Source organism: Salvia miltiorrhiza, chromosome 2 (assembly GCF_028751815.1).
Source record: "Salvia miltiorrhiza cultivar Shanhuang (shh) chromosome 2, IMPLAD_Smil_shh, whole genome shotgun sequence".
Lineage (NCBI taxonomy): Eukaryota > Viridiplantae > Streptophyta > Magnoliopsida > Lamiales > Lamiaceae > Salvia > Salvia miltiorrhiza.
Genome location: NC_080388.1, coordinates 68,700,890 through 68,728,765, shown reverse-complemented (window position 1 = coordinate 68,728,765; position 27,876 = coordinate 68,700,890). Strand labels below are relative to the sequence as shown.

At 35.3% G+C, this 27,876-nt stretch overlaps 2 protein-coding genes across 2 annotated transcripts in view; both read right to left on the bottom strand.

The window, feature by feature from the left end:
* Positions 1-27,876, bottom strand: part of LOC131008566 (uncharacterized) — a 590,934-nt gene that overhangs the window by 34,035 nt on the left and 529,023 nt on the right. The window lies entirely within an intron of this gene.
* Positions 789-27,834, bottom strand: LOC131008560 (callose synthase 10). Its single transcript, XM_057935478.1, has 51 exons — positions 27,379-27,834; positions 25,933-26,030; positions 25,388-25,551; positions 24,183-24,306; positions 23,870-23,980; positions 23,481-23,606; positions 23,092-23,181; positions 22,892-22,989; positions 22,704-22,821; positions 21,348-21,476; positions 20,950-21,026; positions 20,789-20,867; positions 20,584-20,676; positions 20,401-20,503; positions 20,166-20,289; positions 19,896-20,082; positions 19,708-19,760; positions 19,121-19,181; positions 18,946-19,027; positions 17,892-17,941; positions 15,993-16,079; positions 15,776-15,861; positions 15,655-15,688; positions 13,961-14,058; positions 13,760-13,841; positions 13,478-13,638; positions 13,238-13,358; positions 12,036-12,133; positions 11,858-11,948; positions 11,597-11,757; positions 11,344-11,453; positions 10,490-10,621; positions 10,297-10,365; positions 10,055-10,223; positions 9,264-9,381; positions 8,626-8,745; positions 7,814-7,929; positions 7,608-7,691; positions 7,201-7,313; positions 6,463-6,515; positions 6,216-6,392; positions 6,070-6,117; positions 4,963-5,121; positions 4,616-4,729; positions 4,445-4,533; positions 4,062-4,220; positions 3,789-3,891; positions 2,949-3,068; positions 1,790-1,840; positions 1,521-1,703; positions 789-1,223 (listed from the first exon to the last, which is right to left on the bottom strand). The coding sequence occupies exons 1-51, from the start codon at positions 27,572-27,574 to the stop codon at positions 978-980; spliced, it is 5,715 nt and encodes a 1,904-aa protein (XP_057791461.1). The 5' UTR covers positions 27,575-27,834; the 3' UTR covers positions 789-977.

Below are 27,876 nucleotides of genomic sequence, written 5' to 3'. Positions count from 1 at the left end.
GAGTAGTTGAGAAACATGTTGATGCCTTAATGTTTAGCTGCTTACTCGGTGGGAAGTGTTATTTTGTAACCTTAAATTGGGGTGGACCAATTATGACATACATCGGGACTCTACTCTCCAACCTTAATGTTCAACAACTTTTTACCTAAATTTATGTGCTAATAATTGATAAGTTTTCATCCACGATATGCATTAAATTCAAGTAGTCCCGTGTTTTATAAAGTACAAGTTTTTGCAGTTTGAGAGTTTCAATTACACGAGAATAATGAACCTATTGTCCCCTCCCTTTCATTGCCTTCTGATAATGATATTAGTGATTTCAAAGCGCAACAAAGTTCGGATAATTGCGTAAAAGTTTTCAAAATTGTGATTAGATCTATTTATCATTTAAATTAAATATTTTACATACGGCTTATGTACGATCATCTAATAGGCAAAATACATCATACCATACAGTATAAATAAATTATACGTCATTCATTACTCAAGTATGGTCTTTCCATTTTGATACAATAAACCTTATATTTCGACCTCATTCACATTATATTTACAAAATCCATCTCAAAAATTATTAATTAATTATCTAACAAACAAATATTGATAAATCTTTTCTTCACTTTATACATATCTTCCAACCATTAAACAACCAACACACTTTTGATGGACTGAGAAATTAACGTATATAAATACTCGCTCTTACTATATTTCCTTATAATGATTCAAAACCAAAAAGACGTGCCTAATCGCCCAAACACGAGTAATAATATCAAGCTTCCAGAAGTAGGGAATTTGAGGACTAAATGTAGAACAATCCATTTATAAAAAAACTCTCATCCAAGTTACTTTCGAACAAAAGTATTATACAAGAAAGAACAGAAGATATATACAATAGCTCTACAACACTGGTGTGAAATATGCATGCTCCATCACATTTATAAATTAAGAGGCTAAAATGGAAACAAAAATCCATGGCCTAGTTAAAATGAAGAAGCCTCAATATTAGCCTTGTTTCCAGCAAGAATGAGAGATATCTCCAATCCTCGACTGAAAGCTTGGTTGAAGAGGAGCCGCGACTGGAAGGTAGAGACAAATGGGAACCAAGAGAGTATAGCAATTGGGGCAAAGATGATTATACCCATTCCAGCATCATACATTCTGGCAAACTCTTTTACAGAATCCCAAAGCCCTAAACTCTTCACTATCCTCCTCCACGCTATTGCCAACTGCAAGATTAGTCATTAGAAAGCATGAGAAAATTGCCAGACGAGAGGAAACAAATTTAATACAGCACCAGCAAATCATCACTTTTACTTGAGGTGCCTGGATCAAAAATAATTATAAATTAGACTGTCTTTATGTATTAAGTAGATAGCATAGGATACAGAAGGCAGGACATTACTAAATCATTAAAAGATCGTTATTTTTGACTTAGCAATGTGTTTATCCCTTTATAATAATTACTATGAAGTATGGTTTGCTTATTTGGCTGAAAAACTAGCATCACTTTGACTTTTACTTACAGACAGAATGCACCATCCAGTAGGAATAAACGCAAGGATGCTAGCAAATAAATCTGGAACAGAGAGGTCTGTGAATAAAACCACCAGGCAAAGAGCAACAATGAGTCCAATGGCTGTCACTCCTTGCATAAACCGTAGCACTAGCTGGAAATTAGTAGACTTTTTAGGACTCAAAGTGAATATCTGAAGAAAAAAGAAGACAAAGCAATTAGCATTAAGATTTTAACAAATATTTAAAGGAACTCAATTAACGCAAAGAAGAAATGAACCTTAAAGATCAAAACTATCCCAATCAGTACAACCCAAGAGAAGCCATACACCTAAACAAATTGAAGTCAAAACAGATGAAGAATTAGTAGGATGCAATAATCATAAGATGGTAGCAAAAGAAAGTTATCTGATATCACATAAAATCTCTGTAAAAATGCTTCCATCGAGGTACAATCATAAGATGGTAGCAAAAGAAAGTTATCTGATATCACATAAAATCTCTGCAAAAATGCTTCCATCAAGGTACAAAAACACATTTGTATGTAGGATGGAATTTTGAACAACTAGGATAAAACTAGCATTTCTGATTTCATTTTTTGAACATAATATACATTGTCCAAACTACAAAGATTTTCATCTGTTAAGTTTTAGTTCCTGAACACCCCCAACTAATAAGCCACTTCCAAGAAATACAAGACAGCCCATACATAAGTGACCATATTTTCCTCTCTTTGGGAATATCGTCAGCATTGCGGACCATGTACTAGGGAGTATATGCGACTCATCTACAACACCAAGAAAGGAAGGAAACCACTGACAAGGACAGAATGGAAGTAGAAACTCCATTCACAAATGTATAAGTAAGCAAATCAGTCCATGTACACTGTATAAAGTATTTGGTTTAGGGCTAAATGCAAATTGAATCACCTGAACTTGAGATGAGAAACAAGTCTCTATTGATACAAGTTACCCATAACATTGTTGAAGTTTTACCAGTTGCCTAATTTATGTAATGGCTCCCATATATAGAGAAGACCTTTTTATTAATTATAATTTAGAAACCATGCAAGGTAAATTGTCTTTTCCTTTCATATTTTGCAGTAAAATATCTAAAAAGATCAAATCCTATGGTCACGAAGGTTTGGTCACGAAGCCATAAAGGCATATATTGGAAAATCCCCTATACTCCCCGTACCAAATAACCAATTTTAGCTATCTTTCATCCCAGATAGCAACAATTTAGACCAGGAAGAGTGAAAAAATTCTTTCTACTACGGCACAGTGCTTAAAAATGAGAATTGGCAATATGCTGACTGTTGTTTAAAACAAGATTTGCCAAGATATTAGCATTAGCTAAGGGTGACCTAGACACCACCGACACTTGGAACTATAGCACAGAAACAAGATGTGAAAAACAGGAAAATGAATAAAGCATACCGCAATTGATGTGTGGCTGCCAGTAAGATGGAGCTTGTATACAATGCCATATTGAAACATTATAAATCTTAAGCTCAAAATTGTTTCAAGAATACGGCCCCGTAGAGTCTGAATATGCATCTGTAGACAAGAAAATAACTTGTAAGAATAAAGAGCTATTAACAAAACTACTGAGAAAAAAGAAAAGTAAAAATTTGGACAGGCACGGACAAATACCATCGTGTGGCACCTCACATGCTCAAGTTAGGGGTCAGCAACATATCCGAAACTGAATGACCAAACCCATCCAAACCAAAATTTTAAAATACTTGGTTTTATTTTTCGAAAAAAAAAAATTGGTTTTTAGGTTCAGTTTGTGTTTTTTAAAACCGCAAACCGAATTGTTTATATAATAAGATATTAATATATAATGTAATATATACAATATATATAATTTTTTTCCCAATTTGTTTCGATTTTTTTGTTTTTGGGTTATTTCGGTTGTTCAGTTTGGTGTGGTTTTAATTCTAAAAATTTCAGTTAATTCTGTTCGATTTGTTAGGTTTATTTAGTTTGGTTTGGTTTATTTTAAAACCAAATATAAATTCGGTTTGGGAATGCACACCCCTAATTCTCAAGTAATACACTGCTTTTAGAAAATATGCTAAAAATTTATCTTTCCGAAGAGCCACCAAAAAACGAGGAAAGAAAGAGAAAAAAGAGTGATATTACCCCATCAAGAGTTCAAAAAGCGTTAATGGAAAAAGCTTGTCAAATTATGTCACTTCCTTTCCCTACAATTTTAGATTTATGATGCATAGTTGCATTCAGTGAAACCCAGCAGATATACGCAGAACAAACCTGCTCTTCATCCCACCAAGACTCCCAGCTATTATCCCCTTTAACGCCAACTCCACCTTTGTACATGAGCCAACTAGTCCAATCATCAAAATCTTCTACAGTCCTGTATGTTACAGTTAAAGCTTCTAAATAAGTAATAAGCACCTGAAAGAATTGTCAATTCTAGAAATCTTGAATTAGAAACACAATCATATGGACGCCAAGCTTGAAGAAATTCACCAAAAATGTTTTGAGTAAAAAGCAACTTTTTTAGGGGCCATAACTACAACTTACTTTTGCCATTCAAATCCTGAGGGATTGAATATATAAGGTGCGAAGAGCCAAGAGATGACAAGAAACCAACTGCTCAGAGTTATTAAAATAAAGGAAACAGCACCACCCTCCGCGAAACCATACGCAAGGTAAACTATAAGAAGCAATGCGACTTCCAGCCTGAGAACAAATATTTGTAGCCAGTTAATTCTTTTTGTATATTCACAACCAGAAGCACACAGACCAATTAACAAGATTAAGCAGAAACACAGATAACATCTCAACCAAACCACACCACAGTTATTTTTATGCATATTCAAACCATAAGCACATAGATCAATAAACAAGATTGTGCATAAACACACATAAGAACCAAAACACACTAATTAAAGATAATAACTTACGCCTTCACAAAATGACTTCTTGAGTAAAGTCGATAATTTTCAGCAAACTTGATGTGACGAACAACAAAACCTCTGCCTGTTGCTCGGTACTGGCAAAGCACATTCAAAACCAAATTAATATACTGACCTACATGGGGTTAAAAAAACATACCAGTGAGAAAACTCAAATACCTTTGCACCACCATGAAGGATAGTCCGTCCAAAATAATGAGTTCTTGTTCCTAATGAAAATGTAAAGAAGACAGAGCACAGCTGAAACTGCATTGTGATAAAACTGAAAACAGCCTGAAAAGGAGAGAAAAAATGGGGAATATTAAGAATAAGTTATCTTTAGATACATACCAATGCAATGCTAAGGGATTATACATAATAATTAGAACAAGATTAATTATCATCTTAAAGCATTATTCCGATAGACAGTTAAACTTTTGAAGAGAAAAACTATATGCTACCGACCAAACTTCAAATGGTAAAATCATGAGAATTTTCATAGATTGTAATTAAATATTAACACGTACCTGCAGCAATCCTAATTCAAGTATGAAACCCATTATCATAGGCACTGCAGTGAAAATACCAATTTGGACCAAAAACTGAGCATTCAATGCAGCATCTAAAGCTGTGTTCCCCAACAATTCAGCTTGCTTTGAAATTCCTTCATCAAGTCCAGAAAATGCCTGGGAGATAGAAGAGGGAACTGCAAGTTATGGAACCAACTAAGCGTGTGTGCCTGTGCATTATATTATACATAAATTCATTCAAATAGGCACTTAAGTCATACACTCAAGGTACACCTTAAATTTAACTACAGATACCATTTTAATTCTAGATTAAACTAGAAGCAGAAGGTGCAGGTGAATGCTACCACAAAATATAGTGGCGTCATATGGCAAGACTTGGGTGCCCTTCATTCAGTCATTAGATATTAGCTATGCAGGTATATTCTAAATTCTAAGGAGGATATGGGGCGGAGGCTCACTTTAGTCAAGATACTGGACTCCATGATTGACCAAAATATATTCAATTCCAATTCAACCCCTCACCCCCACAATTATCATGACAATGAAGTGCATACAAAGCTGTTGAATTGGACATTTGATACTATTATTGAAGAAATTGAAGAGATATTGTTGTTCACATGATAACGAATAATGAAGTGCATACGAAGCTGTTGAATTGGACGTTTGACGACAAAGACGATAACGCATTTCTATTGGACTCCGAACACAGCAAATTGGATAAGTTTGATGCTTGAGATGAGAAGATTGACGATTTGCCACGACACAAAAAATGCTTTGCTCAAGAGAGAGAGTGAGCAACTTCATATACAATCATCAATGGGTGTTAAGCCTTTTCAAAAAAATAGCAAAGACATATATTCTTCAACCAACTGTGACAAGAAGTTAAAATTTAAAAAGCCATTATAATCAATGTTTGTATCGAGAGAATGGATTGTTTTAGGGCAAAGAAAGTTGATAGGGAAGATGTGAAAAATATCGTCATGAACGACAACTCATTTTCGTCGGGTGTAGATTATTCAATTAAAATCATAGCAACTTGATATTTTGAGGAGTCGATTAAAATAATTATGAGTTACTTGGATATTATGGAGTAGTGGGAGTTACCAGATATGCTCTTCCATACAGGAATACGTATACAGTAAGAACAGTCATCTGCAATGAAAGATAAATTAACAAGAGCGTTAAGCAAACTTTGCAGCTCCTACAATCATAATTCTGCAAAACAAAATAAGTAAACATATTCAACATACCATTGTGCAGACATAGAAACCAACAGTTGTGAAAAAGAAGGATAGCATTCTGAAGAAATCAAAAAGTTGGCCAAGCCTGTATACATCCCTGCTCAGTACTTGTTCTCCATTCCCTCCCGCAACTTTGCCTTCAAATAAAGCAATTTGGTTCAACCCAACATCTCTTCCCTTTCCAACCTAATCAATGAAAAAATTTACAGAATAAGAGGATATTCTACCATTAAGTACATTAAGATTTGTTGCAGACCTGAATATATTCATGGTGGGTGATGTTTCCCTGCCTCAGTGTAGAATTGAAACCTAGAATTTTGGAAGAGCAAATGCAGATAAGCAATTTCATATGCTAGATTTCGCAAGAAGTGAAGCAGAAGTATCTCCTCAAGATGCACAGATTGCCGAAAGGACAACGTACTGATTTCATATGTTAGGTTAAAAGTAAGATATTGATGTCATTAAGACAACCGGACAAGGAAAACAAATTTAATACTCAAGGGAAGAATTAAGACTGGACCGCATGAAAGTACCACAATATTGGATACATCACCAAAAACTGGATGTTATACCATTGACTCCAATATTAGGAGAGCCTTTCTTTTATCCATCTATTAGTTGTAGAGTAATATGAAGGGTTGAGAGAAAGGTGGCAGATATGCAGGCCCAACTCCTTGAGATCATTGCCAACATTCTATTTATCATGTAGGATGAATGATAGATCTCTAATTTTTAATTTCTTTGTGTTGTAGGTCGAGGTGAATAGTTGCGTATTTTGGTGGATCTTTTGATAACATATACCTTTGTTATAGAAAAACCATGTCCTCTGAGCAGACCCAACGTCTCAACATCATTGCAGAAAAAAATTTAAATGCTGTGTGACTGTGTCACAAAATCTATCATACAAATTGCATAATGTGCACACTGAGAATAATAATAACAATAACCATATTGTGACAGGCCAAAGAAATTAAATCAATATCGTTAAACTTACCTGCAAATATATCTTCACTAATATTTATAACTCGTGATGCTTTACTAATGCCACCTCGAGTAACATGAAAAATTCGGTCAAAGACATCTGGATGTCCATAATGCATACGAACTCTGCAAAAGTTACAATGTGTTGTTAAATACAGGAACGGACATTAACTTAAATACTTACAGTGGTGGGAAACAAAAATATGAAAGCCATCATTTTTTAAATTAAAGGAAATGGAAGTGGCGTGACAGAACATCAAGAGCGTCTCAGACGTCGAAAGTACATGAAGCAAGAAGGATCACTAGAAACAAAATGCAGAAGCTCACCTGGTTGACAACTATAGTTTGCAAGGTATACTATGAAAAAGTAAAACGGGCATGTATTTGACAACAATGCTTTCAATGGTTTAATAAACTTACTTAAGAGGTTTTGCCAAAACACGTTGACCCAAGGTAACAAAACTAGTCTCTTGGTTGGACATAAACCAGGCCAAGGAGGATACACTGCATGTTTAAACAGAGTAAACAGGTGTCAAAAAGATTGCAAGTGACTGATAAGAATAACAATAGTCTGTGTGTCCTTACGTGTGTGTGTGTGTGTGAGAGAGAGAGAGAGAGAGTTTCACCTTCCAGTAAACACATGCTCTCTCACACCAAGAATTGTGGGAGGTCGAAGACCATGACTTCCCCGGAATTCCTCAAGGAGATTCCTCATTTTCATTGCCTCCTCAAGGTAGTTGTCCTAAAGCAAGTAGACATAAGGGACATAAGGGATATTCTAAACTGGGAATAAGTCAATAAGAAAGAAGAGAAAGTAGAAATTGCTCAGATTGTTAATTAATGTGAAACCAGATGGATTTGCACGGACAGGTGCTAAAAAAATATAAGGATTTCCCCCACATTCAGAAAAGCTTAAATCAAATACTCCCTCCGCCCCTGAAAACCGTGGTCTTATTACCATATCGATACGTCCCTGAAAGTTGTGGTCTTTTCTATTTGGAAATGACCCTACACACTTATATTAATAAAAAACTTTATCTCCACTCACTATTTACAAAAGATGTGGGACCCAATCTCCACTCAAAAAACAGCTACCACACTTTTTCTTAAAACCTGTGCCATCTCCATTGCACCACAATTTTTACATACGGAGGGAGTACATGTTAAAGATATAACTTAAAAAGTTCAAATTGCGTGCCTTGGTTTCTATAACTTCAATATTAGTAATCAGGTCAGGTAAATAGTTAGTACGTAAAGAGAATGTGTTAAATGTACCAGACAATTTAAATCTAGTTAGCATTCTGAAACCATGTTTAACACAGTAATTCAAAAGCAAGAGGCTCCTAGAAAATTGATTGTGCCTGGATAGTGTATCCATATCCTGAAAACATTTATATACAAAACTCGGTGATGGCATGCAATTTAATTTGAAAGAAACCTGATTCATGTCAATGGTTTGAACAGCATCTCCACGAGTGAAAATGATTGCATGGTTCTGATTTTCAGGTTTCCCTTCTCCAAGCTTAGGGTCTCCAGGAAGCTTAATAGAAAATATTTCCTGTAAATGAACAAAAAACTCAAAACCCAGTACAAGAAAATAGATAACTGAATAAAAAAAGAATGTTTAGTTCGGATACATATTCCAAGAGGTAGATAATTCAACACTGCAAATATGCAAGAAGTAGAAAAATGCGAGTGCTTGTCTATCTGCATGATTTTGTTATCCAAGTCAGGACAGGGGCCAGAAATTCAAGAAAATGTAAAGCATGTCGAAGGCACAAAAATGAGTGTTGTGGATAGAGTTTATCATACAAGGTTGAAAGCGAGTCTGCAGCCGCTTTGTTTATTTCTTAAGTTGTTAGCATATTATGTTTTAGTCCAATATTTAGACACCATGTAAGTACTGTCCAAAAGCAAAAAGGACAAGAGAACATGCTTATTTATTACTTTCCAATAAGATAGACTTTATACAGGTGGCAAGCTACAGAAACAACAGGTTTTCTGATTCACCAAGGACATAATTAAGCTTCAAATGCAACAAAATGACAAAACTGAGCTCGATGTCAGGCCCTTCACCTGATCTTTCCCATGTGCATCAGCTTTAACAAGCTTTGAGTAAAATTCCTTTGCAACCGTTCCATCAGGTTTACCAATCTCTTCCACATGTATAAAAGCAACACGAAGTGCCTCATTCCTAGTATTAGGAAAAAACAAAATGCACACATAGTGAGCTCCTCCTCTAAATGCTGGGATCAACAATCAACTCTCATACACAATCAAATATTATGTAATACAAATTTTTAAACATTGTCACTTAAGAGACTACTAAAGAAACCTAACAGCTGGAAAGGTAAGAGTATCCTCTCTTGGCCTCAAATTTACTACTTTTCCATCTGCTACCTGGGTTACGGACACGATGATTATTGTGAAACAGCTTACTCAATCACTACTTGCAAAATTTTCAAATCTAACGATGATTCCACTCCCAACTAGGTCAGCCAAAACCCTACATTAAGTGAACTGCATTAATTTAGAAAAAATATTTCACTTCAATAATCTGAATTTAGAAAAGATTTAAAAAGTTAAGCAAAACTTGTATACAAATATTCAGATCTATGATGAATGAAACATCAGCTAGCGTTCAACAATATACAGCAGGCCAGAGCATTAAGTTCTAATTTAACTATAGAACATCTTTATTTCAGAATGCTTAACACAATACTCCTATGAGCGAGACAAAAAAGCACGTGACATAAACTGAGAACTCACAGACCATACAAATAGATTGCAAAAATTCACAAAATCGAGATGGTTATGTAGTTGTATCCACACAGAATATAAGAAAGGCGCCAACTTAAATGGAAAACCTCTGTAGCAGCAAAGCAATATCAGCAGCCTCAGGAGCTTTGCGCTGCTTTTGCTGCCCATAAATTTGGCAGGAAACAACATACGTGAACTTTATATCAGCTTGAGCACGTGCTTCACGTGACAACTCAAAACCTTGACTTGTGAAGTTTGTCTGAGAAGAGACATCCTCTGCATGGTAGTAGACACCCAATTATGCATTACGATTTCTCGTTACAAGAAAAATTAGGCAATAGATATTTACCATCAAGAGATCTTCTCTCTAAGTAACACTGTAGCATCAGAGCCCTTCTATAGTACATCATACCACGCACTGCACAAAATACAAGGAAAACCTATCAGAAGTGGTATGAGGAAAAGAAATTTTGAACCCCCTCATGTTTTCCATGTAAATTATTAACAAGTAAAAACTTCACTACTGAAAAGAGCTGCAAAACCTGTCCTAGCCAAAGTCTGCCCCCTGTAAGATACCCAAAACCGAAGTTCTAAAGCACTACTTGAACTTTCTTGAAGTTCAGCATCACCACTATCACCTTTACCAATACGTTCCAAAAAGTTTTCCCATTCATCTGAAAAAGCCAAAATAAATGTCAGTGCTATTCCAAATGCAAGCCTCAGATAAAGTTAACACCAATTCCAATATATGTTTCACTGACAATGTTACCCTGCAATTAACCAAGCACCAGAGGTAGGAAAACATTTATCATAAGATGCTATTATAAACAGGATTCTAATTTCTGCATTCAGCATAAGCTAAAAGAAGAATGGCAAAAGCTCGATATGATGTGATGTGCCTCTGTCCAACTCTCCAAAAGAAACAAGGCCCTCAATAGTAACAGTCGTGTTTAAGTCATGCTACAAATAAAAACATGCATAAATAAAATATCTCATAAGAAGTTGTGTCAAGACAGGAAAAAAATTACTCCCTCCGTCCCACCGAGCTTGAGTCGTATTCCTTTTCGGGTTGTCCCACCGAGCTTGAGTCATTTCCTTTTTTGGCAAAAATTAGGCAATTTAAAGCACTAATTTACAAAACTAATTGCACCCCTTATTACCTTCTCTTTCCTACTTTATCACTTTTATACTACACACTTAAAACACTATCTACAACTTCTTAATTCCCGTGCCCAAAAGAAACGCCTCAAGCTCGACGGGACGGAGGGAGTAATAAATAGAAAAGACTTATATTTTCTAAATCAAGACATATAGGTAACACCAAATGGTACAGTTATGGAAATCGGTATTTTGCAAACAGAGATGGCAGGACAACCAATTAAAATAAGTGACAAACCAGGAAATATTTTCTGTAGATAGAAAAGAATTGATATTCCATCTTCATTTTCAACTCGCAACTCAGAGCTGCTGTAAAGCACTGTTTCACTGTAGTATGGCGTGAAGACACTATTTCAAGCCAATTAAAGCAAGGAGTTAGAGGATTGTTGGCAAAACCTGAATAATATCTATCATGATACTAGGATATATTTCACAGTAATAATAGAATAACTTATGGTACTGACAGTAACCAAATCATAAGAAGAATATACCAAAATGGCATCATTTCACAAACAGGCTTGGCTTGTGGCATGTCCATAAACAATGAATTAGTAAAAAATTGCAATCTTCTTCTTGCTTCCAGATTCTTAGGTATGTTGGATGCATTGTCCTTCACAGTCAGAAGTAGGTGCAATCTTTTCACCTGCTCCTTCTGTTCCCGCAATACATGAAAAGATTATTAATAATATATATATATACTGACATCCTCGCTATCTAAACTCAAATTGGAGTGTTAGCCAAGCAGAGCTCACAATATCAGGATCCTTAGGCCATTCTATCCTTGAAAAGAGGCGCCCCTCATTTCTAGCCCTCAACAATATATGCCATGTATCAAGCTGTTCCCTGGAAAAAAGAAATAAAATGTTTCTCAACATGTCAAAAAATTATAGTACAAAGGATTCAGAGGCCATTATGAGTAACCATGCTTACCTCAAATCTGGCGACAGTAATTCATGCGTCACGACATCATAAAAATCATACACAGCTTTAGCTGCACCTTTTGCAAGTTCAGGCGTAGGGTTGCGTGTCTACACAATATAAAAGATATCATCACTATAGCAAAAAAAGAAAGAAAGAAGGAACATAATATTCATGAATCAACTTATAAGCATTTCTATGTTTAAAATCATCAAGCTAGTAAAAATAATCAAAAACCAAGAAATATTATTGCTGAAGCATCCAAATGAAGAAGAAAACTAGACAGAATGCAAGGAATTGTATGACCATATAGGAATAAGGCAAAGTATCTAGTCAAACCTTGCATTAACTGATGAGGAGGAAGTGGAAGATGATTTTGAAGGTGGAGATGGGACATGGCGATGGGGATGATTCAAGCATCTTGGACATTTAATTATTCCTAATAATTATTAGACTTGAGTTTAAGATTTCGAAGACTTATAATGAGTAGTTAAGAATATATTTGTGATGTATAAATGTGTACATTAGTTACTCCCTCCGTCCCACAAATAACTTCCTATCCATTCTGGGACGCTACCTCACCACTAATAATACCCCATTTATTCTTACACTTTTTCACCACTTTCAATACTAATTATAACACATTTTCACCATTTTCAATACTAATTAACATTTTTTCACCACTTCCAATACACTCAACAACTTTGTCTTAAAACCCGTGCCCTTCCCTCCTAGGAAGTTATTTGGGGGACGGAGGAAGTATAATTTTATGTGTTTTAATGATTTACGCCTCAAGGCTTAAAATGCATTTTAAAAACTTGGTCCGGTTGCAAAACCAAATGGAATTTCTTCGTTGTTTTATCAAATTAGATTCATATTTACAAAATTCTAATCATGTTCTTAAAATCTTTAGAATATCTGCACCCAAAAATATCAGACAGAAGCACCATGACAGACACACAACTTGGTCACTGACTATAATAAGGTTCATTCTACACAAGTAACACAACCAATTCCTACAATTTATTTTTATAAGTTAAATTACTCCACTCATAGCTTTCAGGCAGTGACAAGACAATCAGGAGGTAAATAGTATATCAGGCAGTTTAGATGAAAACTTCTCAAACAAACTGTTCAGATCTCCAGAATAAGAAAGAGCATCTGTTAAATTTATAGCAATAAATGTAAATAATACATGAGGGAAAAGAAAATACCAGTAGCCCAGTCAAAGCTGTAAATCTAGAGAGCACCACAGGAAGCTTTTTAAGTGATAAAGTAATGACTAATGACCCTTCAGAGATACTGCCATTGATCTCACGAAATACCCTTTCAACCCTGCAATGAGGCAAACAAGAGCAAAATATCGGATAACATCATGAGACCAAGAGCCTAACATTTAGAACAAATAAAAGACCCAGAAAACAATCCTTCTCGAGAATATGCAGATGCCTCACCAAAGTCTTCCTTCTCCATCAACCAAAGAGTGCATGATTTTTTCAATACTTGAATAGCACTCCTGAACTGCGTATGCCATGTACTCATCTTTGCAAATTCTGTTCCAGAGATCAGCTTGTGTGTCTTTGCAATCCAAAGCTAAGTCCATGGCTAGTAAGATCTAAAAATGGACAAGATAGCAGCTACTAAGAGTTAAAAAAAAAAAAAAAAAAAAAACTAGTTTAAAATCAGTCAGAAACTATAATAATCAAGGGAGGTGATCAAGTGAAAGAGGCATGTACCTTACTGCTCAGAAGAAAAAGTGGCCACTGAACCAATTTCAGACTTCCAGTGTTGCTTGGCATTGAAAGTAGGTCCATCTCCCTGCAAGTATACATCAGGATTACACATATGTATATATTCCATTGTCAGAAACAGAGTTCAGCTCAGAAGAAAGGATATACAGTATGAAAATCAGAACATGGAAGTCCATAACTACCAACCTATTACTAATATAATCTTCTTCCCGCAAGCTTTTGATAACTTCATTCCAGAATGGGGAAAATATGGCAGCATAGGTCTTGTTGTTGTCATAAGAACTCTGGTGAGAACATGAATAACTCAGCAAAGCAGTACAATATTAAATGGAAAACAAAGAATACAAGCAAGTAAGTGCATTCGAATATCTGCTGGAGAGCACTATACTCTTACATATCGAGCACTGGGTAGCACAGCATAACCTATCTTATTTATCCAACTGAACTGAGACAGTCTGTGAACTTTTTGCCGGAGGATGTGAACCACAAATTCCATCATAAAAGATACCAAGATTCAAAGTGAGCTTACAACTCAATGTAACCTTAACCAGAGCCTTTAATATCAAGGGAAAAAAGCAGATCAACCATATACAGAAAAGTTTTTTATACAACTAAAAGATGAGAGGTTCCTTTAGATTCATACCAACATTGCTTTCACATGAATCAGTATCAACGCTTACTCAAATGCATACAGATATCAATATAATTAACTAAATAATGGAATCTCCTATACTCAAATATGTGAATCCAGCAAACTAGTGAAGCTTAGAAAAACCTTGGAATTATGTAATATGCGAATTCGGTAAACAAGGATATAGTATATATTCAAGTTCTTAATTTTTCCATTAGTTCTAGAAGTAAAACGTAAGCTCAAGTAGGCAAATAAAGTTCATATGTCTTTACATCACAAAAGATAGTGCAACTTGTAATAGCATGTTGGAGACCACATACAGAACTGTAACTTAAGTTCTTGGTAACAGATTCACAAGCAGTGCAATCTGAGCACCATGTTGTTAAACAAAATAGAAGCAGAGCAAATCAGATTATCAGAAGGAAGCTCTTAACTCAACCAGAAATAGAACAGAGAATCAGGCGTCCTGAAATATGTTGAGAGAACTCAAGTTTGATGCAATTTAAATTCTTTGGATAATGCATTCAAGTTCATTTTCCAACACTATGTTCCTCAATCGATCCTATTCAATTTTCTAAAAGAGCAAAAAAATATTCCTGTTCTGTGCTCTTAGATAGAGCCCACTTGATTTCACTTTGAGAGGGAACAGAGTCTTTTCTTATGTCACTTAAGTGGAAAAAATGGAAATGGATTATGTCTTACTCATTTAAAGATTTCTAACAGTATTTTCAACACCAAATATACAGTAATAATGAAATAAAACCAGACAATATACAAATCCACTGCAACATCTGCTGAATCCAAAGTATGGATCTCTAGCTGAGGGAAACGACAACTCTTAACGTATCCAACTTTTCTCGACTTCAAACAGCACGTGTGTCAAATGTTTATTTTACAACTGAACTGCCTTGGCAGCTGACTACAGTTGATATATGTCTAAAGTTATGGTCATGTAGAAAGTGGACCAGACTGAAAGCTTTGGCCCAACTCTCCTAGAGGGATGATTATTAACTCTTTACCTAGCCATTCATAGGAAGGTTAGTTATATTTCGCATCCATCAACTGATCAAAACAGAAATGACAATTACCAATCATTTTTTTAGGGCCCCAAAAACAGCCAACTGGAAGAAAGTCACCGAAATAAAATATCAAACAGGCCATATAGGTCACAGGGGATATACATCAACATGTTGTACCAAATCCAAGTCAAACTTCTAGAGAACAGGTCACAAGTTTCAGATGTACTGACCTGGGACTGGGATGATTCTCCATCAAAAGGCATCCTAAAATATCATAAGATTAAAAAGTCAGGAAAGTTTCTTACCAAATTTGAAACTTAAATAGATAGAGAACTTGTTTATGATATTTACCTTTTGATACGCGGAGACACTAGATTTTTCACAAAAGCTCCCGGAAAACTTTCAAATCGCTTGTGAACCATTTCAATTGATCGAATCTTCCAGTTGATGATTATAATCATAAGACAAATACACAGAATTATGAACACCAGCAAATTATGATACATAGAATGAAAGAAAGAGTGCATTTAAATAAAATTTCGCAGATGGTACAGACTGGGACTGGTACCTCCCCTAAGCGAGCCCTTGCTCCCATAACGGCACCATAAATTGCAGATAATAGAGTATACCAAATGTGGATATCCATAAGATAAATCTGTAGATAGAATGGTTGTTGGGAAAAGAAATTATCAATTCAAAATAATACAAAATTAGAACATTAGAACAGAACACATTGTCCTAGATTCATAAATAGCATATATATTTCATTCATTCAATAATAAATAATAAAAGAGGGTTAGAGCCCAAAGTTCTGGCACGAGTCCATTTATCAAGATACTGAACGTAACTCATGTTAGAGTTAAACAGAACCAACAAGAATCAAATCAAATTACTGAAAGAAGAACGATCAGGAGGTTCTCCTGCCCAAGAACTAACGTGTCGTTCTCTCACTAGCCCAAGAAAGAGCTTATAGCCCAATATTGATTAAAATAAACAACTCCAATACTAATCAACTAGAACACAGGATGGACTAATAAATCAAATACTCCCTCCGTCCCCTAAATGAGTACCCATTTGAGAATGACATGGGTTTTAAGAAATTGATTGACTATGTGTGAGTGCAATAAGGGTCCCACTTTTATTGTGAGTGGGTTGTGTGTGTACACTTACAAAAAAAGGGAAATGGATACTCATTTCGGGGACGGACCAAAAAGGAAATATGAGTACTCATTTGGGGACGGAGGGAGTACTAAATACTAATGATCTAGACTCTGTCCAGAACACCAAAGCAGAACAAATGTGTTCATCTAGAAAAAAGATAGGACACATCAAAATTGTCCAGCCCTTGTATCAGCAATTAAAAAAAAATAAAAAATCAAACCCAGAGATACAATAAAAGTAATGCATTGAAGAGAGCCATATTTGAGAATTTAATCAATTAATTTAAGAATCACGCTTTCTTCACAAATTCACAATTCATCTCTATTGTTAAGTGAGTGTTAGTTGGAAATCTATTATATATCAATGTGTTAATATATTATCTTCACTAACAATTAATGAATTAGCTCGACGGACTATTAATATATTGCACTAACTATTAATATATAGTTTCCACAAAAAACACTATCTACCACATATCATATATGTTGATAATGTAATCTTTATTTACTTCATTTGTATATAAGCTATTTATATCCTGGAATAGAGTTTTGTGTTCTACTCCCTCTATCCCATTGATAATGGTTCATTACTGTTCAGCACGGTTATTAAGAAGAAGAGTGAATAAAGGATAAAAGTGATAGAAAGTGGTGGAGCCCACAACTTTTTGTGAGATAAGGTGATTTTCTTTTTTGGAACAGGCCATGAGGCCATTATCAATCAGATAGACAAAAAAAGAAAGTGAGCCATTATCAATGGGATGGAGGGAGTAATTTAGTTTTGCATCGTGCACAAAATTTCACCAATGCATGCCAAGAGTATATAACATGGCATCATTGATATATGTGGCATCATCATGCCAAGAGGATGTGAAACAGGGAATCTAAAAGTTGTTTTTCATGTCCTAAATTATGCACAAACCCTTCCTTTCGAATTGTTGGCAACATGACCTGAAGCACTATGAAAAGAACAAAACAAAATTAAGCTAGCAAACCTCAAACCATCTCAATCTCGAGTCAAAACCCTCTAAAAAGCTTTGTTTCTGGAACCTTACTCCCGTACCCCTTTATAATAGATGTGAGGCAACAAATTTAGTTGTGGGAAAGAGAGGCAAGATAAACGTGTTCAACTATATTCATGAATCCAAGGCCAAAGAGATTTTAGCCTACAAACTACAAAGTACTTGATTAGATGTTACCTAGACAGATTATCTTATAAAATTTCATTTCATGTACATAAAAGAGAACGAACAAACAACCACACACACTCACACATATATATATATATAAATAAATAAATAAATACTTACAGCTATAACGGGTGCCCACAAGCTAACAATAGTCAATACATTATTATTGTCTGCAACAAAAACCAAATAAAAAGGTGTCAGGTTCTTGTGACATTTCAAACAGAAATTACCTAAACATTTGAACTTCTAAGGTAAAAATGAGTTCTACTAAAATAACTTATAGATAACTATTTAACTCAATAAAGGATTCTACATCCTCGTTTCTTCGTGACTCAAACGGAGAGTTAAGCTCTGAAATTGAACTATAACATAAATTTTCAAATCCTCAAGATAAAAGAATTCTGGAGCTCAACTCAATTTCTTAGGCATAAAAAGTCAGCAATTGAGTGGCTATAATAATAAATATTGAGCGATAAAAGCGTGGTTATCATTGATGGCATTGACCACTAGCCACAATTATTGATGGTCACAAATCTAATGAATTTTTCATATCAACGTTTCCAAATGGAAACTCCACAAAAAAACTAAACATCTTCCCTTGCATCTATAAGATCAAAATGATATTATAGAAAATGCAATTATGATGGCAAGCGAAAACAAATAACAAAATGAAGACCATGAATTAGATTAGGATTTCAAACAACAGATAGTGTGGGGACCATATAACTTAACAGAGGTACTTCTTCCATGCATATAGGGCAGTATAAAATATAACAAAGAACTTCTTGTGCTTCTGGTGTCTAGTAAGGCCAAATCCTTTAGTTAAAAGATTATGAGACCACATATAATCATCATCTGATTTTCTCTAAAAGAAGTCTTAAGATCATCACACGGAAACAGCACCTCAATTCGAAAATGTATTACAACTGTGTTCTAAGTTCAAAATCTCAACGAAGATTCTTTCAAGCTCAGAATATTCATTGGGTTTTTATAAGGAAGAGAATCTTTCAAGCTCAGATTATTTATTTGACCACAACATCAGCAAAGGATATATGCACCATTCCCGCTAATTGAAATATTGAAGAAGCAAATTAATTTCTCAGGCAAGCTACCATGTACATCTCTATACCATCAAAAGCACAGGAAACGAAGCAAGTAAGAAAAAGAGACATACTTTTTGATATTAAATCGTGCCACGAATATGCAACCCGCGGTAGCTTTACAATTATATTAGTAGGGTCCACCAGAGGCTTAATCTGTCATTAACAAATTTTAAACTGGTTTAGGCAAGGTAAAACAATGGCCCCCAAATTGTAACAAATTTCTTAGAAGAAGGTAGCACGACTTGCCTGTAGAAAGTAAGCAAAAGTAAATTTGCAGGCAAAGATCACCAACCAGAAAAACACATAGCTGCATAGTGAAAAGATAGCAACAACCAATAAATAATTGACATAATGCTAGTATGCAAAATATGAAGACTAGCATTGTTGGAATCCTGATAGTATTTCCAAATCCCATTTGAATCATATAAATTATCTGGTAGAGGTCAGCTGACAACAATAGCAGCAGTAAAGCTTACTGTTGTGCCTTTCAATTCCTATCAGAAATATAGCATTTGAAATAATGAAAAACAGCAAGGCCATTTTGAAAGCTATTGGTATATCACATAGCATGTGCCACATCACAAAATAAACTGAAGCTATTTTAGAAGATTTACAATGTCACTGGAGACACTGCTAATCTTCACTCTCTACCATATGTATGTTTCTTCCATAAAACATACAACCTCTGAAATATGGAAATAGCAACACAAAGGAAACTCATTGACCAAATATAAACTTTTTTAACAATATGAAAGATATATGAGAAACACTGGAAAACCAATCACAGGCAGTAAAGCAGAACATCATGAACTTCAAGAAAGATAGGGGCAGACCTCATATAGTCAGTGGTCTTTTCAACAAGTCCACGACCAACAAAGTAGCGTTCCTGAAATTAATTGCAGAACTTAGAGTTAGAGGTAGAGTAAAGCAAGCATATCCTTTGTCTTATGGAATTCAATTCCACATCATAAACAAGATAAAGATCATTTCCAACACTCAAACAAAACACAAGAGCTAATACCTCATAAATCCATTTGAAAAATTGAAAAAATGGATGATCGGACATTTCTGATAGCCTGTGACATGAGGGGAATTTGAGCAGCAGCGCAAACAGTACACGCACACCAGCATATACACCCAATACTAGAACATAAATCCTAAAATAGAATGAATCTGAGGTGTCTTTATTCCTTTCCTCGAATAGTTTCCTGAAAACCATTGTAGTTATTAAGTTAGCAACAAATATTAATTATAAAAAAAAACTCCAGTGGCTGAAAAAATACCGACTCACAGGTAGACATAGAGCACAAATGCGGAGCTCAAGCCGCACCAAAAGAACCGGATAACAAGCCTTGATATAGCCATGCCACGCGCAGTAGTATAAGCCCCAAACATCAGTAGAACATCTAAAGCACCTAATACCAAGCAAGAAGCCAAATATAGAATATTAGATGGCAGAGCAAACAATAGAGGTTAATGATCAGAAGTCTAAGGCAGTAACGACAAGACAAAAGCTAATGGCTTACTCTCCAGGAAATTCATTACAGCAAATGTTGGGCCAATGCTAAGCATTATTTTAAAGGTATTGAGATTAAGTTTGCCATGGTTGAAAGCAACAATAGCTAGAGCCTGTAAGATGATAAGGACATAAAGGCCAAAGAAATGTATACACAGCAAACGACATTTAAAAGACAGCATTGCAGCTTTACCTGAAACATTACAATCAAAAAGATCCACAAACGATGGAAACTCCGATACAGGTGAAGAAAAGTCCGATGCTCAACAAATGAACTTTTACCTGTCTGTTTTTTTTTTTGGAACGGGAAACGTGAAAAATAGAGATAATAAGGAGCAAGCATAGACAGCACAAGATATGGAATTTTATCTAATTTAATTGGAGAAATCAGAACCAACCCGTTTTCTTTTTGTCGGCTTCAATAAAAAAGATGAACTTTTCTTCATAGGCCAACCCAACTCAAAGCAAGTAGGGGACCTACAAGTGAACTAAGAATTGAAATCCAAAGTAGAAAGAAATATTCACATAGCACTTGGAATAATTATAAGGAAGAACATACCAGAAATACTCATTGAAGTCATCATAATTTCGCCATCTTGAGTGTGCAGCTTTCCCATTATTATTTTCATCAGTTTCCTGTTAATAACAGATATAGGGAATGATACCAAGATACCAAGAAATATTAAATTTGATTTTAGGATGATGAAAGGAGATCACTACTACTTTTCAAGCAGGTAATTATGTCTAATGATATGATCTAAAACAGAAAAGGTTCTATAAGGGGGGGGGGGGGGGGGGGGGTAATGCAGTCCCTAGGACTTTTTCTAGTGGATTCGCTGAGAACTCAAAAATGAATCAATCTAATTATTTGATATCCTGCAGAGTGTGCCTCACATGTTAAGCAAGCCAGCTGAGAGAAAATTGCCATCGGAAAGCAGTAAGCAAAAATGCACTCACCCATTTCACAACATCATATATTGGACAAATGATTTGATCTAGGAAAGACACGGAACCACCTTCGCTAATACAACTTGCAGCATGAGTCGCCACCCCATGATCCAGAATTGCATCTAACTCCCTTGCCATCTATAAAATTTAACAAGTAAGAATAAAACCGAACATAGCAAAGTTCAGTCTAAATTTCGTGAGATATTTACAAAAAGTCCCGAGCTATTCAAAAAGGTTAAAGAAATTCTATAATTAATAGTTGAAGTAAAATGTTTAATAGTAATTCATAATATATTGATTAGACTTTTGACACAGTATAAACTGCAGTGATCAATACATCTGAAAAGCTTCTATTTAATCTGTACCACAACTGAAAATAGTTAGGGCATAGGTCCTCAGAGTCAGAGAGGCATTAATCTAACCAATGGAAGCACCTGGGAGGAAGCAAGACTATCTATAAACTACAATAATGATAATGAAAATGATAATGATAATGATAATTATTATTAAAAGTGGCTTGATGAGAGAACTTTTCTTTTGGCTCTTTTACCGACCCCCAAATAGTTAATTACTACTGAACCCAATGCCTTCAAATAATGAAAAGTAGTTCTCACATGCAACTAGTTTCTCATTTATTTACATAATCAAATGCTTCTTGACTTAATTGTATTTTCAGTATCCTATAACTTATATTTTACTTGAATATTACGAGACCTAAATTTACAATTGAACCTAATAACATGTTTCAATTATGTTACTATTCTTAAGATTTAAGAATGCAAATTGTGTATATATCCGTCTCTATAATGATAATGGTTAGATATACATGCAAATCTAATAATATAATATAATACTCCCTCCGTCCACAAAACATAGTCCTACTTACTTTTTTTGTGCATCCACAAAACAACTTCCTACTCCTTATATAGACATAATCCCACTAACTCACCCTTAAAACTCCCACATATTTAAACAAATTGATACTAATGGACCCACATAAACCCACTAACTATCACCACTTTTCTAAATTGTGGAGCCCCTTCTCCGCTCACCAAATACACAACTAAGTACTCTTAAACCAGTGCCAAGAAATTGAGAAAAGATGTTTTCTGGACGGAGGGAGTATAATATAATTAAAATAAAAGTTAAAACTTAATATTATCTAATATACTATAATTCACACATGAAAGTTAGTAATAATAGTATAATACGATATCTAGTTTAAGAGTAATGCACAACAATATTTGGTCACTGCATAACAAGGGTAATGCACAAATGAAGTGAAGCATGCGTAATACAAAATACATACTCTCCAACAGTACAAGAAAAGAAATCACAAAGAACATCATACTTCCAAACACATACATGGTGAAACATGTAGCAGATGCACTCAGGAAGAAAACGGACATTAGCAGCTTCACCCCATATACATAAATACAGTGAAACTAGGAAGAGCTTTCTGTCCCTGTTAATGGCTTCCAAGCTACAGGGAACAAATTGAGAAGTTAGTTCACAAATTCTCAACAAAAGTAGCATGATGCTGCAGAATTAACCTGTTCCACACAAGACGTATCCGCAAATATCTACACCATTTGATGTAATTATCTAGGACCTTCAAGAAAACCTCTCTTATAGCTCTTTCATCTAGTTTCTGCAAATGAATATATAACCAAAAATGATTAGCAGTCATAAACAATGGCTTTTTTATACTCTTAATTTGCTTTATTCAAGTAAACCTAATTGAAGCACTAACTGGATCAGTTTCAACTGGGATGCCCAGTCGCGACTGTGAGTTGGCTAAAGTAAGCACAACATGCTCACGCTGATTCCTTATATTGTCTTTCTGTAAAAGGCAAGGTCAAACGACCCAAGGATGAATGTTAAAACAAATATAGAAGTCATAAAAACAATAAATATAAGTCGGTGACCAAGCACTGGACATGCTTCACTCATTTAACAAACCTTCTATATGCTTAAAAGTTAAAACAACTACCAACAGATGACGATTCTCTATAACCTTTTGGCTATCAAAAAGGAAATAGTTAACAAAAAAACTGTTTGTTGGTATTTATCAATTGCAGAAGGCAAAGAAAACTTCTTCATATCTAACAAGACGTATTTACTAGGGAAGTTAAAAAGCACCTGGAAACCAAACACATATTCCAAGAGGTCAAACATATCCAGATCCCGTTGTCCAGAAATTTCAAAATCAGCTGGAAGCCGAGGAAACTGCTCAGTATAACGTATTGCGGATATAGCACCTCTTACCTGCAAAGATCATATTAAACAAAGATTCAAAGATATCTAATGCACTAACAAATTTAACACAGCATTAGCAGAGCATAAATAAAATATAGAAAAAAATAAAAAATGAAAACATCAAGTCAGAGAAACAAAAATCACAGCTTCAGGTGTCAGTGATGCATCTTCGCAGAGAAACATTATCTACAAAGGCTATTTTGTGCTCAGCAAATGTCTATATATTTCGGGACAAAATGACAAGAGGAAGATATCTATTTCATACAACTTACTTCAGGAAAGTATCCAATAGCATTGGTTAAAGATGGTGCTTCGAGAGGGACAATGTTGTATGGGATGAGTTCACCCGATATAGTTGCATCAGACTTTTTCAACCTTCTTAACTGGAATAACAAACAAGAAGAATTAACCAAGTAGAAAGTTCTAGGATATACTTCACCAAGAAAAGTTCATACTAATCTTGAACTCTATATCAATAAATAATAAGGAAAGTGCAAATAAACAATTAAAAAAAATACAAGTGAATATGGAAACCATAGTTGATACTGCTCGAGATAAGAACATGGGGAGGGAGGCAGGGAGTACCTCATCCAAAACAAGTCTTCCCACTCCTTCTGGAGCTGCATCTTTACTAAGGGCCTCCATTACCTCAACCAAAGCCCTCAGTGTAGCGAACACCCTTTTCATTTTTGAGAATCTAAGGTCCAGGCTAAAAAACAGGTAGAGAAGCACAGGTAAACTAGTAAGGCCTTTGTGTATAGGCATTAGAATCTATATCAGGGAGACCACAACACTAAAGTTAAGCAGATGGTTAGCCTATAATAATAATTATTATAAACAAGAACATGTTGAAAGAGAACATATTCAGTTATCACGAGGCTAAAGTACTACATAAGCAAAAAAGTGAAACAAATTAAAACTACTATTTGCCTCCATTCCGAACCTGGAGGTAGATTTGACAATAAGACTGATTTGGATGGTGAAGGAGGGACTGACACACTGAAGAAATGATATTGCACATGCTTAAGCTTCTGATCAGAGGAATAATATCATAAACAGATGTACAACAATAAATTGGTTCCAGTTGGAAAGAATATAGGATAGCATAGTGGGTTCCAAAATATAGAGATTGCAAGGATTTCTTTGGATCTGATACAATTAGACAGTTTAGACTCAGGAGTAGTGTTCTACAACTCATTTTTGTTCTGCTTTGGGACCTCATCCCTTTGTACTTATCTTTTTCATAAATAAATCTACTTATTTGTTACTTATCAAAAAAAATACTCCCTCCGTCCCCCAAATAACTTCCTAGGAGGGAGGGCAACTTGTTTTAAGATGAAAAGGTGAAAATGTAAAGAGTAGGGGTAAATGTGGTATTATTAGTGGTGGGGCATAGTCGAAAAATAAAAAGGGAAGTTTTTTGGGGACGGACCAAAAAGGAAAGTTAGGAAGTTGTTTGGGGGACAGAGGGAGTATATTAACTAAGCATCCGTTGCTTAGAACATATGAGAAGCTATGCAGTATGTTTTCTTTTTGCATAAGACTCCAGTGTCCAAATGCCAAACACAAACGATGCAGCAGATGCCACATGCAATGCCAGAAAATGGGAAAAGTGCCCAACTATTTCCTATTAAATACTTTTTGTGCTATATATCCAAATACAAACGGCATAACGACATAATTGTCGTTCCAACCATTGTGTTTCAGCAGCACACTTGAATAAAAATATGAAACATGAATGGATAAATTGATAATAGTCAAGTAAAATATATATTACACTAAAGACATACTCCCCAATATTAGCACTAAATGTGCCAGATTCCCGCCATTTCTGTTCCTCTCTCTCAATGTCATCCACTCTGTGCCGCTTTTTGAATCGATTATAAAAATCCCATAACAGCTCAATATCACGATTACGATCTATCGGGCCACCACCCTTTTTAGCAAGTTTTTGCTGCATCAAAAGTAGAGCTCAATCATTGAAAATGACTAAGAATCAAAACAGTAGCAAACTAGACCGATGTATGAGCCCGGAGATGCCTATGTGTAGCATAAAGCCATAAATTAAATAAAAGTAGTACATATCCTCCATCTTTAGATGCACAACTGCTAAAATTGATAGAAAGGTGGAGTCTGTCAGATTTTTAGTAGTGTGTATAACTTGGTATAGAAACATGTCCCAGTTTTTGTATATGGAGGTACTGATATGTGAATCAAAAACAATTCTTTTTCCTTACAGTGATGGAGAAAACAATTATTTCCCTTGAGACTTGCCCTGTTTTTTATGTTTTACGCAAATAAACAGCATGAGCAAACAGCAGATCTGTCACTGTACCTTAATTACAGACATTAAACCAGTCTTAAACTGAAGAACGCCTCTACCATCGCTGCTGGGGTCCAGATTCTGAGCCATACTATATGCCTGCTCACATACTTGAAAAGGAAGAAGAGAGAAAAAAGAATATTAAAGTTTTAAATAACTGGATGGAATAGTGTTTCCTTATTTTCAAAGAGCAAATATTCAGCAGCCTGTGAAATCTAAAGCATCCAGAGTCGTCTATATAGATCACATCAAAGAAATGAAATGGAACAAAAAATTCAAAACAGTAGATAACAATGAGGAAATTAATTACAATAATCTGAAAATAGAGAAATGCAAACAAGGGTGGCCCTCCATCCACACTATGATGCAAGGATGCCATTTCAACAACCTTTTTTACCAAAAATTGTTTAATTTTTTAACTTCACCAGAATGGTGGGCAAGAATAAATCTATTGAAAAAATCAGAAAAACTATGAGATGTTATACCAAAGCAATTTAAACAAGCAGAGCCCTCAGTCCACTGATCCACAAGATACATTTGTAGTCCTTAAAGGATGCAAGATACTATCCCCTCCTACAGCTTTTACCAGCAGTGATCTTAAAAGCTTAATACAAACCCATAAATTTTTCAACTGAAACCATCATATATCATCACCACAGTCATGCCACAGACTGTTGAAACAATATAAGACTAAAATAGGTTCATATTAGATAAACCCACTTTTTTCACATACCAGTGCCCGAACTGCTCTGAGACCCCATCTAACGCAAACCAGTCCCTGATCAGAGCCCTCAGTCGGCCATCAACTTTGCTACTTACTCCGTTTTTAACATTTAGCTTATATTTAATAACATCAATGAGCAAAGGCACCCACGTCTTCTTTTGTCCTTGTTGTTATTACAATATTACTATTAGAAATAATACAACCCCCCCCCCCCAATTCAAAAACACAAACAAAATGAGGAAGAAGAATTGTCCAAAATCTATAGCACAAGCTGACACCTCCGCCTCACAAGTTCAACCTTCATCAACTTGCACTTGCACTAAAGGGGATCAGCATATCAAGGCAAACAACAGCATATCAAGGCAAACAAAAAACTACTTTGACGTGTAGTATCATAACATGCGACCAAATATAGCTATGCTTTGGACTCAAATTTGAAACATATTTTTATTGAGTTGCGGTAGTTCCAGCAAAAGTTACATGAAATTTTATAAATAATGAGAAAAAAGGTGCATGTTGCTAACACTGGATCCGAATTCAAAAAGATTTTTCAAAGGCCTGCACCCTAAGTTACACCGAGTTCTCAAAAGCATAAAATCTACTTGAAAGGGAAAAAAAAATCACAATCAAACACATTCCTTACAACATCAAAACAAATCGATTATATTATGAGCTGATGCATAACAACTAACTGTTTAGAGTAAGAGCAAGAGCAATTTTATCTTTTCACTTACGTATTCTAGCAACATTGGGATCCTCCGACTGAATTTCATCGGCAGCCTGCAAAATCGCATTGATGTTGGTGCTCCGTTGAAGCGAGTCAGGTACGGCGCCGGCGATGCCGCTGGGTGTCCGCTCGTGGCCGGCCCGTTGCTCGCTCCGCAGCACGGCGCGAACCAGCCTCTCCCAATTGTCCTGAACCCTAGCCATAATTCTAGTTCTGCAAATGAATCCAATTCGGGAAGATCTAGTCGAAGTTGAAGGAATGTGCGATGCAACTCATTTGCAGATGTGGTAAAGTAGACTTTGATCAACGGTGTGAGCAAGAATTTGGACGCGCAAACGAAGATTCAAAATATACTTTGATGCTGGGGTTTCAGAATAAGACTTTATCTCGTAAACCCTCCGCCTTAGTCGAGAAGCTTTTCAAATGTTTGACGCTTTTCTTAATTCTCATATTGTTTTTCTTTCCTTTTCTTTCATAACAGTAATGGGTACTAATGTGTATTGTA